Source organism: Chaetodon trifascialis, chromosome 12 (assembly GCF_039877785.1).
Source record: "Chaetodon trifascialis isolate fChaTrf1 chromosome 12, fChaTrf1.hap1, whole genome shotgun sequence".
Classification (NCBI taxonomy): Eukaryota; Metazoa; Chordata; class Actinopteri; order Chaetodontiformes; family Chaetodontidae; genus Chaetodon; species Chaetodon trifascialis.
The window spans coordinates 16,890,650-16,907,846 of NC_092067.1; the positions used below are offsets into that span (position 1 = coordinate 16,890,650).

At 42.7% G+C, this 17,197-nt stretch overlaps 1 protein-coding gene across 1 annotated transcript; it reads right to left on the reverse strand.

Moving 5' to 3' along the window:
• Window positions 1-7,855: 7,855 nt before the first annotated feature.
• On the reverse strand, window positions 7,856-16,523 carry arsh (arylsulfatase H). Its single transcript, XM_070976052.1, has 11 exons — window positions 16,478-16,523; window positions 14,969-15,124; window positions 14,726-14,847; window positions 14,456-14,578; window positions 13,889-14,091; window positions 12,944-13,164; window positions 11,977-12,113; window positions 11,335-11,472; window positions 9,561-9,720; window positions 8,954-9,075; window positions 7,856-8,261 (listed from the first exon to the last, which is right to left on the reverse strand). Exons 1-11 carry the CDS (start codon window positions 16,480-16,482, stop codon window positions 7,873-7,875), a joined length of 1,776 nt encoding a protein of 591 aa, XP_070832153.1. The 5' UTR covers window positions 16,483-16,523; the 3' UTR covers window positions 7,856-7,872.
• Between the last annotated feature and the right edge of the window lie 674 nt (window positions 16,524-17,197).

A 17,197-nucleotide genomic window follows, 5' to 3' on the forward strand; every position in this document is an offset into this window, starting at 1 on the left:
ATCTCCCTCCTCTCTGCTCACATCAATATCCCTCAATCTCTCCTTCTCCCCGTAAACAGAGTGACCCTTCAGTCTGCCGTCGTCTCTCCGCCTGCAGACTCTTTGCCATCTCTCTCACTCTCCCTCTCCTGTGGGTAAACATGACCCATGCTTCGATCATCCTCTTGTCATTTTGTCATTATTATGCCCCCTGAACCCCTCTCCATCTCTCTCACGTCCCTTCTCCTCTCCCCTTCACTCTGTCTCTCTTTCTCTCTCTCATTCCTCGGTTCGTGTTACTCTCCTCTTCTCATCTCTCCTCTGATGACAAATACTTCTATCAGTCTTCAGACATCTCTCTAGAACGTCGCCTCTCCTTCTTGCTCCCTCAGTCTTTTGTGTCATCTCTCTTTCTCCTTCAAGATGAGATGTCTGTTCTCTTCTCTCTGTTCTTTCATTTTCCCTAGACAGGGTGACACACACTTCTACACTACATGGCCAAAAGTTAACGGACACCCATGCAGTAAGTGCTTTTTGAACATCTTGAATAACAGCCTCAAATCTTCTAGGAGGGCTTTCAGTTTTTGGAACTGTGTCTGCAGATATTTCCTCCCTTTCCAACACAAGAGCTTTAGTGAGGTTGGGCCAGTCAAGGCCCTCTACACAAAAATAACACTTTTATACCTTGTTGTGCACACGGGGGCATTGTAATATTAGAACAAGAAAAGATCTTCCTCAAACTATTGCTACAAAGTTGCACCATTGGACAGTATTGTCTAAAATATTACAGAATGGAGCAGCATTAAAATTTCCCTTTGTTGGAAATGAAAGGCTTAGCCTAAACCAGCGGTGAGAGAAGCACTCAGATCTTTTATTTAATTAAAAGTATACACAGCAATACCAAAAATAAGACATATTCATTATGCAGAATGGCCTTGTATTGTATTATATTACTGAATTATAATTATGAATGCATTAACATGTATGACTTGCTAGGTACTGCTGGGTGGTAGTATTTCCACACATGGATGTCTTAGATCATAATTCATTTGTTGATGACAAGAATCGGCAAAGTAAAGAGGAATTAAATTGATCAAATAAAGTAGCATAAGATGAAAACACTCAGAGCACACACCTCAAAATTGTACTGAACTGAACAGTAGTTCAGTAAATGTAATTAGTTACTTTCCACCACTGTCCCAAACCATGAAAGACAGTCCTAGAACTGTAGTACACAAGACTTGCTGGACCAGAGGTGTCCATATACTTTTGGCCCTATTGTATCGCATTTTAGCTGTGACACCTCCCTCTGCCTCTTGCTTCCCTATATGCTTCTCTCTCATCTCTGTTCCTTGCTTGTGGGACAGACAGGATCTCCAAAGCTCCTTTCCGCTTTTGGAGAGATAAACTTTTTCAGCCAATCTCCAAAAGCATCCTCTTCTCCCCGCTGCCATGGCGCTTTTTCATTTCGACTTCACCCCTAGAGTGAGACCCTCAAGGTTTTGATCAGCGTCTTGCAATTATTTTCTTTCTCTCCTCTGTACTTCAGCCTGTCTCCTCCTATTTTCTTCCCCAGTCATTATGATAAGAGTGCTTTTCTCACTTGCACCACCTGTTCATCTCTCTGTCAGCCTCTCATTTACATGAAAGAGTATGACCAAAGCCAGTCTCCTTCCTCAAGAATGATTTTGCTCCATCTCTCTCTTCCTCTCCTCTAACCCTCCTGTGGGGGAAAAAAAGAGAGTTTCTGTTCAATTTGTCATCAGCCAGTCTGTATCATGTTGGTCACACCTCCAGCACTTCTCCTATTGGTATGCCTGCAGTGTCTGTCCCACAATCATTCGTTCCATCACATATCACCCCTCCCTCCTTCACTGACCATCACACCATTTTTCCATTATTCATTCCTGCTCTGTGTCCTGTCCCTCTGCTCCTCACCAGGCCAGACTCTGTCATGAAGAATTACAGAAGGAATATCTGGTCCTACTGATACAAAATGGTTTCAGCTGTATTTATTTACATATTGTTGGCACAAAGGGTCTAAAAATGTTTAACAATTTGTCTGGAATTGTAGGCTTTTCTTATTAGCAGTGTGTTTTCCGTTGCTCGTTTTCCTGTGGAGTTGATTTCATGACCTGAATCTGTTGGCTGGTTGGGGAGGCGACTTCCCATTTGTTGCAGTAATATTAAAATATGCGTATTTTTGGGAATTCTTATGAATTTGTTTACAATAAATACCCCTAATAGAACAAACCAATAGATTCTTAGATTAGATTGCTTTGAATTGGTAACCTGTTTGCTTCTTCCCTCCTGCAGCCACTTCCAGTTCCTCCTCTTGTTTAATTTCTGTAATTAAATTTCCGTCTTCCTTAACTGAGCGTGTGCTTCCTGAAGTGCTAACCGAGTTTCGTTATAATAATTAGTGTCATACATTTCTGAATATGACTGTATGTATTTCCTAAGGTGGTGTGGTTGGTCAGTAATTTTATTCTTCTCCCTCTCTTTCAATGCCACATTTTCAGAGTTCAAACATGGAAATCCACATGGATTTAGTTTAAATACAGTTTAAACAACAATGATGATTATTGCTATTTAGTGTAAAAAAGCTGGTTTGGGTTTTCATGTTAAAACTTGTGCCTAAAGTCCCAATGATGGCACTCAGTGATCCACCAGCCATGTGGTATTTTTTGACCTAATTTATGTCAGATCAAACTAAGTGTGCTGCACAGCAAAGAAAATACTGAACAACAAAACGCAAAACCTGACAACAGTTAGTTGTACTCAGTGGTTGCTGTAACCTCTAAGCAGGATGAGCGAACATATGCAGGACATACGTGTAGTTTCAGGGAGCCTGTCATACACCTGGGCTGACATCACTGTGACATCTGCAGAGTTGAGGTAGACTCATGCGGCACGTGTGTGTGTTTGTGCATGCAGCCTGAGGTGTCAGATATGGGAGTGGGTCTTTCTTTGAAAACTATAATTCTCTTTAATTACACACACTGCTCTGACGCGTTTAACTCACTGGGAGTAGTTTCACATTTTGCTGCAGTTGCTCTCCTTTTTTCACCTCTGAATCGAAGTGTGCCTCGGCAACAAAAAGCCTGAGAGCTGCTGCTCTCGAGAGCTAAACTGAAAAACAGATGAGAGTGTCGGAGCCAAAGTCTGTCAGTGGAGGAGGCATATGGACAGGAGGAGAGGTTAAGCACAGTCCCTATGTGTGTGTATGATAGGTTACCATTAGCCATTATGGTACCATTGTACCATTAGCCTAGTTATTTAGCTATCTGTTGTTCATCAAACCCCACCACACTAAACACTTCCTTCCACACAGCAGGGACTGAATGTTAAACCTTTTTTTTTTTGGGGGGGGGGGGGGGGGATTGTCAGTTTGTGATGTGCACGTGTGTTTTAGTGAGAATGTGTGTGTGTGCTTGTGCATATTGTTTAAGTTTAATTATGTGTGCACAGAGCACTTGTTTGTGTTTGTGCCGACACGCCAGTCCAAATGCCCTTTTCCCTGCCTGAAGCTCTGTCCCGTGTCGGGTAATTTTGACCATATGTTACACAACATGACACATACTCAAACACTGTGCCACACCGAACACACAAATACACACAAAACACAACACGGTCTGGTGCAGTACGACTCCCCTGCAGGTCTCAGGGTTCAGAATGAGATCTACATTTAGAGGGCAAGGGCAGAGTACAGACATGCAGAGACTGAGAAAGGCTTAGAGTCAGTTCGAGTGTGTGTGTGTGTGTGTGTGTCTGTGTGTGTGTGTGTGTGTGTGTGCAGTGAAAGCTCCCCAGCAGAGACAACATTTCATCCCCTCGAGCCTATCTCACACGGTAACAATTTGGCCCAGTGCTGCTGGAAACACGCACACACATAATCTCACACACTAATATGTACATGCACAAAAAAACGTCCTCTGCTGCACTGACTTTTAAGCATACGGCTACACATGCAGATACAGTCTCCTCTCTGCACCGTGTCCTGACACATAAAGACATATACTCCACAGGCACACGCACACACAAATCCAGTTGGCACTAACAGCAGCGTAAACACCTCCGTCCCACTCTCTAAAAGCCTCATTCATTGACAAACCTGACACAGACTAACTCTCTCTCTCTCTCTCTCTCTCTCTCTCTCTCTCTCTCTCTCTCTCTCTCTCTCCATCACACACATTTTCCGTTCTTCCTAATGTAATAGACTTGTAATGTGCGTGTAATTGCTGCTTTGCCACAGCAAGCTATTGTGGTCAGTGAGAGCACCTTAGATAAGAAGCAGAAAGAGAAGCAGATGGACAAATAGATAGTCAGCACTGATTGATGGAGCAATATGGGTCTTCTTCTTGGACTGGCTGGTCAGGAAAGAATTAAGTGGTGGATTTCTGCAGAAACCCTGCATCTGTGAAACCCTCTCCCTGGTCTCGCCCTTAATGCATCAACTTTTTAACATTGTATTTTTTTTTATCTAGTTCCCTTGTCATGTAGCCCCGGGCCTTTCAACCCACTGCAGACAATGTTAACTTTAATTTTGAGGAAATAATAAAAGGCATAAGAGGGCAAAGAGTGCACGCTATGTTGGGCTGCAGATTGTAATGGTATCTGATGGCTTTACCACAGAGGTCAGTGGTGGTTTTAACAAAACCTCAGCGGAACAGAATAGTAATATGGCTACTGACTTTGACTCTGCCCTCATTTTCATGTGTATAAATAGATTTCCTTCTTCTTTTCTTCCCACACTTCCTCAGCAAACAAACAGCTACTGTGTTTGTAGGTCTCCAATTATCTCATGTGTCTTCTCACAGTGACACTGCTGGGGATAAAACAGGCACAGGATGTGCTCTCAAGGAGGAGAGGTTGTTAGCATTTGAAGTTATCAGCTGTAAAACACACAAAATTCTTATATTTCATTTAGTGGCAAAACTGATTTACAGAGACTTACAGGAGACCGCTTACAGGAACTACAGACTACAACTACCTCATGTGCGTCTGACATGAAAGCTACAGTTCAGCATTTTAGGAAATATAATTATTCGTTGTCTTTGGGGAGTTACTTGAGATCTGTGTGTCATGTTTGGAGCTAAATCGGGCAGATGATTCGTCTGCTGTAGCTGAATGAAGGGCACTGTATCTTGAGTTTTCCATACACAAACAGAAACAATTGATGCTTTTAGGGGAAATTGCCAACTATTTCTAGAAGAACAATAGTTTATTGATCTGCCTAGCACTTCTGTACAGCAGCCCTGGTCACAGGTTGCCAGTTATGGCCTCGAAGCACAGGATACAGTACAGACCTCTGAACAGGCATCACACCTGGCAACCTCACCTGAGGACAAGAGGAAGTCACTGCACTCAAAAAAGAAAGCAAATAAGCATATTTCCCAAAATGTTAAACTATTCTATTAGAGGTTTATAATGAGGTTGCTGTGCATACTCACATACTACGAATGTGAAGCAGCAGTTCAGCGGAAGTAATCTGAGCAGACAGAGGGACGGGGGAAGATGCTCGCCAGGAGGCAGAAGGTTACAGCACTTGTTTGCTGTCATTCAAAAGCAGAACAATTGACTGAACCATTGTGGTTTGTGTCTGTATTTGACATTTAAACGGTGAGCATCACAGTGTTTTTATAAGTGGACACATTTTCCAGGCTTGACATTGCCAGTGAATTTAAATGGCAGCGAATTGCGGAGACAGATTTCCCACAACAGAGATATTCTGCCACATGTGATGGACTGTGTTAATTTTAAAAACAATCTCCGGTCTATAATGACCTCTATTCTCGGCATCATCCAAAACAAAAGGCACAAACACACAACTAAATCCAAAAAGAGTGCAACAACACCCCCTTAGCTGTTAGTGATGGTCTATCATGCTTGATACAGGAGAGCTATTTCCAGCGTGTTTAAGCTGCCACGCAATATTCCCATCTTTTCGGGCTGTTTGTGTGTGTTTGTGTGTCAAACAGAGCGTTGTAAAAATGCTTTATGGCAGTTCCCGAAACACTGACCTTTACAGAGAACCACCGATCTGTTCAAAACAACATGATCTACTGTGTGCATGTGTGTGTGCGAGCGTTACGTGTGCACATGGTTACGTGTGACATGATGTACAGCCAGTAACATTCTATCCCACCAGCCATCATTAACTTTGATGTACAGCCAAATGTCGTTATGTATGGTCGACTGCATGATTTACTGTTAGAGATATAATGGAGTGGCTACTGTAATGAACTTGCCGAGTGTTTGATGTACGGGTCTCTGCTGGAGGGAGAGAAGTAAACACTACAACTGTGATGGCAACGATTACAGTGTTGATGATGATGATGATGATGAAATGCCCCTCCTCCCTTGCAGATGCGTGTGAAATTTGTGGAGGCAGAGGAGGAGCAGGAGGGGAGAACAACAAGGAGGAGAGGAAGAAAGCAGTTTGAGGAGATGGGAGGAAGAGGAAACAGAGAGTGGAGGAAGGAAGGAGAGCAATTACAAGCTTCTGCTGCAGCAAACTTTGATGTTTTGACAGCCAGCCACTGCTGGAGGGAGACGGTCTGAGCGTTGATGGTGATGATAATCAATGATGATGACACTGATGATGGAGAAGCTCATGTGGTCTTTGAGGGCTTTTATTACTGAAGATCTGCGGTGCCACGGGGTGTCCTTGTGGTCGAACGAGGACACCCGGCTGGACAGCATCCACCCTGTCTCAGTGCCCTTGAGCAGTGCTGTCCCGCAGCTGACACTGTGCTCTGATCTTCCTGAAGGAGAGCGAGCGAAAAGAAAACCTCCTTTCCGGGATCAAAAAGTATTGATTTGTCCCCAAGACAATTTGGATGAGCAGGGAGGGAAGAGAAAAGCAGCAGGAGGGAATTTAAAGTGAATCAAGAGCGGAGAATCACAAATCAAAACTGATTATTTCGAGGCATTTTTCTGAGTGAGAAACAAACAAAAATGCATAAAAGACTGGATTTCTAACCTCCAGCTGATCACTCCTGATGCAATATTACAGTATGTTACAGCAACATCCAAATGCTATGTGCTTTGCATAGTGCTCATGTGTTTGTGTACATGTTTGGCCCTGAAAATATAATATTTTAAGCATAAATCATACCACACAGCACAAGAGCCCACAGTGACAGAACAGAGCTGAAATCAGCCCCCCGCCCACTCTCATGCAAACACACAGCACAGTTAACTATGATCCAAACACAGTCTGACTCTGCCCTCTAATGGCACATGTTCTAAATTACCCTCTGGAGGAATTCACGTCTATTTACGGTCCTACTTAACTGAAACCTCAGACTGACAAAGCTACGTCTGAGAAAGACGTCATCCTCAGCACAATGATAGGTCTGAAAACCTCACTATCAGCCAGGAGGTGAGCAGAGTGACTCAAAGGCAAACAAAGGGCTTCACAGAATTCAAGGCGAAGTGATTAAATTATGTATTCAATAAGACAGAAACGCAGTTGTGTTTTTTTTTAAGTCATGTACTTAAAGCGCTGTTTTTTTCTTACTTACATAATGAATGATACACATGACAAGTGAACTTTTCCTTCATGCATGCAAATGATGCATCTGTTTTGGCTTTATTGTAAATATGTATAGTATAATAACACACTGACCACAGGCTTCCTGCAGTCAATACACTGTTCTTTGAATTCACTTTAAGATTTGCTTCAGTTTTGTAAAATCAATTAAAATTTTCAATGAGAGAAAAGCTTAAAAGAAAATTACAAGTAGTGACTTGTTGGAGGAGGGTTTTTACAGCAAGCCTAAAGGCCAAACCACAAAAAGTACAGTATTATATTATTTACCCTGCCACAGAATCCAGAAGAGCTTTGCAAAGCCAAAGCTTCACAAGACTAGCTGGTGGATTTTTGCCTTAAATACTTGTTGTGTCCTCTTTGCAGCCGCAGAATGGAAAAGTCCCACAGCACGGCTGAAGCCAGGGTCTCCACAGAATCTTGTCCCATGTCATCTGGCTTTGAACGGCGTCGTCGGGCTGTGAACCAGTGTCATCAGACGCCAGGGTGCTTCGATGTCTCTCCACAGCTTTGGCAGCCTGCTCAAGGATTTCAGCGTATCGCGGCTCAGTATCAGGGGTCAGAGGGCGGGACTCTGAGGGGTCGTGGAAGAGGTCATACAGCAGCGGCGGGTTGTGGTGCGTCACATGTTCTCCATGACACATACAGACCTTAGTGTCATAGCAACCACCGGCGTCCGGGGGAGAAAAGTTGGGGGTGAAAAAGTGCACCTTGAAGATGGAGTCACCTGGATGGACACGCACACCAGGGAACATGTGAGTCTGAATGAAACCTCAAAATAAGTAAATATTCAGTGTCAGAACAGAATATTTTTATTTATCTTTTAGCTGAAAAGAATCACAAAATACCTTGTTACATGCTGTATGTATATATGGATATATTTTTATGCATCTTTCTGCTGGACATAAAGGCTTATTCTTCCTTTCAGCATAATTTGGTGTCTCCTCTGCTCAAATAATATGCCGTGAATCCGACGAAGGAGTCAATAAGAATTGGAAATGATGAGCAGAGCTGGAATTGCAATAGGTCAAATCTAAATAACAGCCATCCCTCATCATATTTCTCAGTTACATTCACACGTTCAGCAAGGATGTGGACAGATTTTCAATTTCACCCGAAAAGGTTTTACGAAAGCAAGAAAAAGAGAAAAACGCTGCAGTGTGACAGAGTGTCCCCTTCATGCTGAGCTCATTCACACACGCACATTTGGTAATATATGCAGTTTAAGAGCTCGTCCTAAGTTTAAGCTTGTTCTTGAGTACGACATTATTAATTAATTGAAGGTTTGTTCTATGGTAACTCTATCTTTATATGTCTGGAAGTAGAGGACACTTTAATTTCACTTCAATGTAAGTGTAAGCGCAAATATTTGTCTGCTAAGATGAATACATGCATCTGTGTCTACAGGTGTGAGCTTACTTCCGGGTGGGTGCCAGCGTAATGCATTCAGGTAGATTCCACAGTAGTGGAACATAAATTCATGCTCTGATCGCTCTACCTTCCCTTCCAGCAGTGGCATGAGGTTATAGCCATCTACTTGTCTAGGAGACAAAAGAGAGAAGAGGGTGAAGGTGAAATATGATCGTGCTTTCAAACCAAGGGAGAAAGCATTACCGCAGCATTTCATGCAGACAGAGACTCAAGACTTCTGACCTTTCATTCTATCTCAATCATCAAATTATAACTACCATATTAGGAAAACTAATTATCTTGGTGATGCCTGATATGTCAGGATCGATACGTACGTCAGTTGTCATCCATGACACTTGCTAAATTAGCTGATATCAGTGTGCACAAAGCAGAATCTCCAGAACAAAAGCTGCGGTGTTTACAGATAATGAAGTGCTGTACTTGTGGAGCCACACTGAGAACATCTGGCTTACAAAAAGCTTGAATTATTAAGCTCAAGTTTAGAGTAACTGATCTCAAAATAACAGAAGCTTTTCAGCCTTTCCAAGAATAAAACTCTGGGGAGACGAATGAGACTCACACACAATACAAAGCACCCATATCAGACAGTCTTTACCTGTCTGGTTGTGTGTCCTTGGCCAGATATTTCAGTGTTGGATACAGGTCCATGAGGCTAGTGGGTTCGTCCACTACTCTTCCAGCTGCCAGTCTGCCCGGCCAGCGGAAAATAGCAGGCACCCTGATCCCCCCCTCCCAGCCCCCCATAGCTTTCCCTCCTATAGGTGAGAAACCACACAAGACAAATCTTTAAAAATATAACTTCCTACAGCGTACAACATCAGAGATGGCAGTTAAAGTTATAATCTTTAATTATAATTTTCATTTAAATACATGTTTGTTAAGTCACTATTAGTGAATGAGGTAACACAATGGCCTATGGCCCAACAGGGCTGCCAACTTTCATGCACAGACCCGCGATGGACACCGTTCACACGATCTCACCCCACACATCCATTTTCTCAAAAACACCTTTATAACCGATAACATCGCAGCAGGGAAACAGGACGCTGCCGGAGCAGCACAGCGTCCCTGACTCTCCTCTCACACTGTACAGGCAGGAGAGAGCTATGTGCCTTGTCGCTCTCCTGAATACTAACATAATTTTACATTTTTGGTTCACATTATACAGGGTTGCCAACATGCTCTTACTCTGCCTGAACAAATCTCCTGCCGAGTAAGAGGAAGCCTCAAAGTCAGAGGCTTTCTGTATATAATATGTTACATAAACAGGCTTTCTTTCTCTGCACACAGGACAAAGTCTGAACATCTAGCAGCCATGAGCCAAATGAGAGCTTTGCTGCAGCAAATCATTTAGGCAAGTTAAAGTCCACCAATCTAATGAATCCATTATGCTGCACTGCGCATTGGTATTTATCCTAGCTCTTAATTTATCAGACAGTACTATTAGTCAGTAGCTTAATTTATCTGCCTGGGTCTCAGATGAATTGCTTTTTGCAGTCTTGTAGTCACACGAAATGTGTGTGAAAGCACCTCTGACATAATCAATAAGAAAAATATTACAAATCCAAACAAAACAGTTCAGCTAAAAAGCTATTTCTCTCTCTCCTTCTGGCTTTATTAAATTCCAGTTTGTTTGTTTTCTGGACTGAACTTTGAACAATGTGTTTCATTTACTCCTTATGCAACTGCACTGTTTGTAGATGCAGCTACTTGCCAACTCTGCAATTTCTCTTGAGAGTCACAATTTTCAATGCCCCCTCCCTTCATGTCCTCCAGACCCCACATTCTGACAACAAAATTACTCCATAAATTCACCAGAATGCAGGAAAACAGTCTCTCAAATTAACAATTTTTGGGGGGTAGATCCCCAAAGACCCCGGTAAGGTTTGGTCTCTCGATTTAGGCTGTGATGTCTGGAAGCTGATTGATTATTGAATTGGTTTTTATCTAGAAATGCTTTAAAATTGTGAATTTGGCTGCTCAACTTCTTAAAATACCTCGTGCGGTTGAGGAGTGGTGACCACCCAGTGTCAGTCACCCCCCCCCCCCCCCCCCCCCCCACAGCTGTGAGGTACTCACAAAAATGCCGTGTCTGCAAAACAAGACAATCGTCATTTTCAGCATTTCTTGACTCCTGATTGGTTTGAAATATTGCAGGACGTAATGGAACAGGAAGGAGCAGCCACAGTGAGCTGCAGGCGACAGGCTGCAAACCTCCAACTCAACTCAGAAAGATAACAAACACTTCAGCCTGACTTCCTTATTAAAATGACAGCAGTTTGTTTTGCTGGCCCCAGAACTATTTGACCCGTAGTATTAAAGTACATTTGTTCTGAACCGACCAGCGCTGAAATCTTTGCGATGTCTACCTTTATAGATGCCGTTCCAGCCTCCTTTCTGCCCGATTTCTGCGTCAGCATCCTCCAGGTGCCCACCATGGTCTGAGGTAAAGTACAACAAAGTATTGTTGGCTAAGCCGAGGGAGTCTACCGTCTCTGTCACTTTACCTAGAAAGCATAATAATACAGCATAAGAGATGGTTGAGACTGACTTTCCTGATGGTTAAAAGACAATTCTGGTTTATTACAACTTGGGTCTTGGCACCCTCAAACTACAGGCCAGTTTCTAATGTTGCACAGTAGAGAAGTAACTTCTGTATATCTCTCAGAAATCTATGTGAAATGTATGTTTTTTTATATTTAAATCTCCACATTATGTATGAGACATAATCTCTGTCTCTTTGTTTGTGATTGACTGTAGCTCCTGTCACTGCTGGTTTATTTTTTTTAAGAAAAACTATTTTGATTCCCTCAAGGCCTCTTGATGATGTCTCTGAATGGTGGAACGTGATAATGGAGTCACATCAGATGTGCTACTGGGGTGTGGCCTATTTAACATACCAGTGACTGGGTCCTACTATGACTGTGGATCTTGAAAAGGCCTGAGGGGCCGAAACGTCTTCTAATAAAGGAAATGCATATGGAGCCAGAGTGTGCGACGCCCTCACTCACCGATCATCCAGTCCATTTCTTCTAAATTGTCACCATAGAGACCATGGCGACTTTTGCCAGTAAAGGCGGGGTTTCTGAAGAGCGGCGTGTGGATATGGGCCAATGAAAAGAAGAGGAGGAATGGATGATCAACATTCCTGAAGAAGAGGAGAGGAGAGGACAATAACAGGAAGGAGGAACGTGAGGAAGTCTCAGATCAGCCGTGAGGGTCATTTCGAATATCAGCCGTAATGTTGCTTTGATAAAGGATAAGGCGACACTCCCTGGGTAGCTGACACCTGATATGAGAGGCTCATTCCTAGATACAATAAACCTCCACTGATGCCTGACGACAAACAACCACATCAACCAACAAACACATTAATGAGCCACATATCGACATAAACATGAGCATTACCGGTATGGTGCAGTAAACAGTGGCGCACTGCATGTTTATTCATGCACAGCTGAACATAGTACAACGCCCAGCTGTTTATGGAAATTGCTTGAATTGACGAAACAATATATTTTTGGCCCAATTTAAATATTTATGTCTTCAGTGGAAATAATAATAGTGGACTGAGCACCATGAACTAGAAAGTCTAGTCTAGTAAGAAAGTCTGAAAGCACTGAGAGACAGACCTGCACATTGTTGATTTAGGCGATTCATCACTTTGATGACAGTAAGAGAAACAGAGACTCACTCCATCCTTATTATTCAAGACATACTTTTAAAGCCTCAAGTCAATTTTCTCACCACAGAAAATGAAAATTAGAATCACTGAGCCGATTAACCAGCTGCACGCATGCAATGAACTGAGCGTCACTCAGTAACATTTCACACACGCTGTCTCTGTATTATGGGCAAGTCTAGTCAATCAGTGACACCACAGATGTATGTAAAATATGAAGCTGCTTTGATCCGACTGCAAAAGCTACCCAGAGGGGTTTATGGTGATGACGTAGTATTTCGCCCCTGCATTCCTACCTCTTTATGAAACTTTGTGCTTCTCCCAGCAACCTCTGGGGCAGCGTCTCCAGGGCCATTGGCTGCTCGATCACTTCTTGGTTCCTCATGATGATGCAGTTCCAGGTCGACAGGAGTTTGAAGGGCGTGTACCACACGGCGGTTGCTAGGACAGCGAGAAGAAAAAGCGCCACCAGGAGCCGCAGGCTGACGTCAAGGAGGCCACACACACGGACACACACCTGAAAAATCACACACCTAGTGGGTTTGGAAGGTGAGCAAGTGCAATAAATCAGAGCACTGCCCCAAAGTACAATGTACAAGGATCATTTGTTTATCATTTTATGATGCAGAGATGTATGTGAAATGCAAGTTGAAGTCCCTTTAAACTTGATAGCCAGATAAAGTATGAATAAAGGTGCCTGTGGGTAAGACACTTTGGTTTCAATGAAGTGTCAATCTGACATCTGATAATGTACCAATATTTAACATTATCACCTCCACAATGGATTTATTGCTGGGCTGTTGCAGTGGACATGTAATACTGTGGCCTTGAACTTGATATTGGGTTGTGATGCAATAGCACGATTTAGCCACTAGGTGATGTCACAAACCACCAAGGTTAGATATTTAGTTCCACCAAGCCTTCTGTTCATGTACATACTTTATGTAATTATCTTAATTTGGATAATCCTGTGACTTACTGTCTCTATTTTGTACTTTTTATTCTTAAGAACAATCGTTTGTTTTATGCGTCTTTGTTTGCTTTACCTTAGTCTTGACATTGCTTTCTCCTAAAACAGGTTTCTGGCTGGCGTGACTATGAATTTCACAATTGCAGTTCCCAGCCTTTTTTTCGACCACACAGCTCATGTTTAAGTGTCTGTCATTTTCAGCTGCACCTTTGTGTGACTGTTTCAAAAGGAGAGCTAAATAAAGGCTAAAATGACACAAAATCACTCTTACCAGTGTGAAAAGTCCAACCCCAAGCAGCATGGTGAGATTTCGGAGGGTGTGCTGGAGGTCTACCAAGACATCACTGCCCTGTCCGGGCATACAGTCATTGAACAGGGTGAACGGCAGGCCGTAGAAGTAACTGAAGCCATGCTGGTTGGGATGGTGGCAGTGGTCCCCTCTGTGCTCACAGTTCACCCCCAAGTGCCACTTACCTGCAGAGAAACAAGGACGAGAGACAGGGATGGGAGTACATGTCAGCCCTTCAGTTTGCAAAACTGTTTCACTTCAATATCCTCCACACATCTGGGCATCTTTCTCCTACTTACATACACAGAACAGTGTATGCCAAATGCAAACACCATATGGTTTGTGCCTGCTGCAAGTGCCCGACATCCATGCTCATCCTTTCTAAAACACACACACAAGTAGAAGACCAAGAAAAGTCGAGCAGAGACAGATCCAAGCTCTAAATGCACACACCTAACCTCATGTAAGTGCCAGTCCGAACATCTGACCTGCTGACAGCTGCCTGGAGATGGGTCAGGAGAATTTTCACAATGAGTCACATTATCTCACCCACTAAGCCGGTTGTGTATCCTTGCTGCTGCAGCCTCTTGGCGAAGGTGGTCTCACTGGGTGGCAGCCCCCCTGAACCTGCAAGGAACAGCAGCACCTGCGTGCTGCCTGTGCTGCCCATTCCTAGTCAACAGACACACACACACATATATATGCAAATTAAAATGAATAAAAAAATATGGAACATACTGTCAAATACTGCTGTACAAATATGAGCAGGATGTTCTTCCTACTTGCACTCAGTGAATAAGTTTAATGAGCATCTGTTACCTGAGCGGAAGGCGTAGCGCCCCGTCATAAAAGCTGCCCGGCTCGGGGTGCAGAGAGGAGCAGCAGTAATGTGCTGAGTCAACTTTACCCCTTCAGAGGCAAGTCTGTCTATGTTAGGAGTCCTACAGGGACAGACGGGGTGTGAAAAAGGTGGAATAGAGACTGAGAGATAAGATAAGTCAGAAAATAGGGAGAATAGAGGGAGGCAGAAAGAGACACACTGACACACTTGTTAGGACTGACCTGATGGTATCATTACCGTAGCATCCTACATCACCGATGCCCAGGTCGTCCACCATCATCAGGACGATGTTGGGCTTCCTGCCCACCTCCTCCCCTGTGGCATCATTCCCTGCTAGCAGCAGCAGGGAGAGGAGAAGATGTGCTGACAGGGGAGACCTGAGGGTGAACGATTAAGAGTGATGTTTGCTGTTTAATTTGACTATAAATGAAAAACAAAGAATTACACGACTATTTTATGCAACATTATACTTCTACTACTTCTTCTACTACCCTTCCTGTCCAGTGAAAACAATGCACCTCCACCTCCACCTCCACCTCCCTTCTTATGGTGTTTACTATTTTTTCTATAATCTGTACAAATGTACAAATACATAGTTGTTTTTCTATTTTGAACCCTGTATACTGTTTATATTTCGACCTCTTTATGCCGCTGTACTTGCTCTTTGTAATACTTGCTGGCTGTAACAACTAAATTTACCAGTGTGGCATCAATAAAGTCTTATCTTATCTTATCTTATCAAATGTGAGTTTGAATTCCAATTTTTCTGATAACCTGTAGCGCTACATGTTAGTTTATGGGTTTAGAGATGGAGCGTGCACAAAGCTGAACTGTTTATCTAGAGATGAGCTGACTTTTTAGAGATACGTAACTCTCTGATGCTTTGCAGTGGATTAATATACTACAACACACGCGTTCATTCAGCAGTAATGTCTTCATGCAAAAACATTAAATAAACAGTAAAACACTGACAGGGACCAGTTACCTGCACGATGATTACTTTAACTTTGGACATTTCAAGTTAATATTGCTGTTAATACTTACATACTTCTAATTAAGGTTTTGAATGCTGCATTTTTGCTTGTAGTATTTTCAGTGTAGTGTTAGTACTTAAGGATCTGAATCCTCTCACCGCCTTTTTGTCACTCATTCAGCAAAAAATATCCAACATTCACTGGCTCCAAACATTTCAACACAGAATGACAGGATTATAAAAATCTGTTTGCATTGTCTCCCCAGCTTGGCCCACAGCTGTTTCCTACCTGTTTACTGCGCTTTCAAGCAATTCCATCATAACTGATCCTAACTTCTTTCTGGTATTTACACTAGTTGGAAGGATCCTCTTCACATGCAAAATACAAGGATGTACTTGAAGTCAAACTGGTTCCCTTTCACTGAACAGTGTGGCACACTGATCCAAGGACGTATCTCAAGAAATATTGCATGAACTTTTTTGCATTTCACAGCACGACCGGCTGATCCACAAACTGGGCCCTGCGTTGTGCGGCCGGGAAATGGATGCGCGCTGTTTAAGTAAATAAGGCTTGGAAGTTTATACCCAGCTAATCGTTGCATGTGGCAGAGAGGACAAGTGTGGACACAGTCTGCAAAGCCTTGAAAGCAAAACCGTCGACGACAGACTTTTTTTTTTTTTTTCTTTCAGCTGGTTTTTAAGGTAACTTTGTCAAGAGACACTGCATGTGCCGTTTTAAAATGGCAAAGGGACTCACCTCATACCTGCACAATGCACAGATTCATAAAACTACTAGTATGTCACTCATTTCCTCGTCTGCCGTAAGACCCACCTCCCTGACACCTATACCTTAATGTGGAGAGTAAATGCGCACAGGAAAAGTTCTACTATAAAACAGTGGGTTAAAGAGACAAGAGCGAAAACCTCTCTTGTGCACGAATACGCATTAACTGTGGTGTTTACTCCATAACATTTTAGTCCTATATATGATTTCTGGATGGATGTCAGTGGTTACTTTGCAGATCAAGACTTAACATACATCATAAAACACGATGAATTGCTCATTACCGTAGTTTAAACCACTGATTCCCAACCTTTTTGCCTTGGCAGCACAATACTGTTGAGCTCTCATCACAGGCTGTCCGTGAGTTGTGAGCACATTTTCATATTGATTTATTTTAATTGATTTTGGAGCTCTGATGAGTTAAAAATCAAAGAGCTGAAAATGACTGAATAAAATTTTGTATATAAGTCACATTGTCTTCTTTCTTGTTTTGTGAACCATCTCATGACCCTTCTTGCGAACCCTTGGGGATCCCTGATCTCCAGGTTGGAGACAACTGATTTAAACAAACTAATAACTGTCCATTAGGACTTAAACTTAAACTGCTGTGATATTCCAGTAAAACAATGACATTCTGGATAACTTTACCCCTTTTACTTGTAATGTAGTATTACAATATACGGGGAGTTTAGA

Excerpts from the sequence above, each read along its gene's own strand:
- arsh (XM_070976052.1), bottom strand. Across the intron at positions 11,473-11,976 it reads AGAAATGGACTGGATGATCG|GTAAAGTGACAGAGACGGTA; the intron begins GTGAGTGAGGGC and ends TATGCTTTCTAG. Across the intron at positions 8,262-8,953 it reads ACGCTGGCACCCACCCGGAA|GTGACTCCATCTTCAAGGTG; the intron begins GTAAGCTCACAC and ends GTGTCCATCCAG.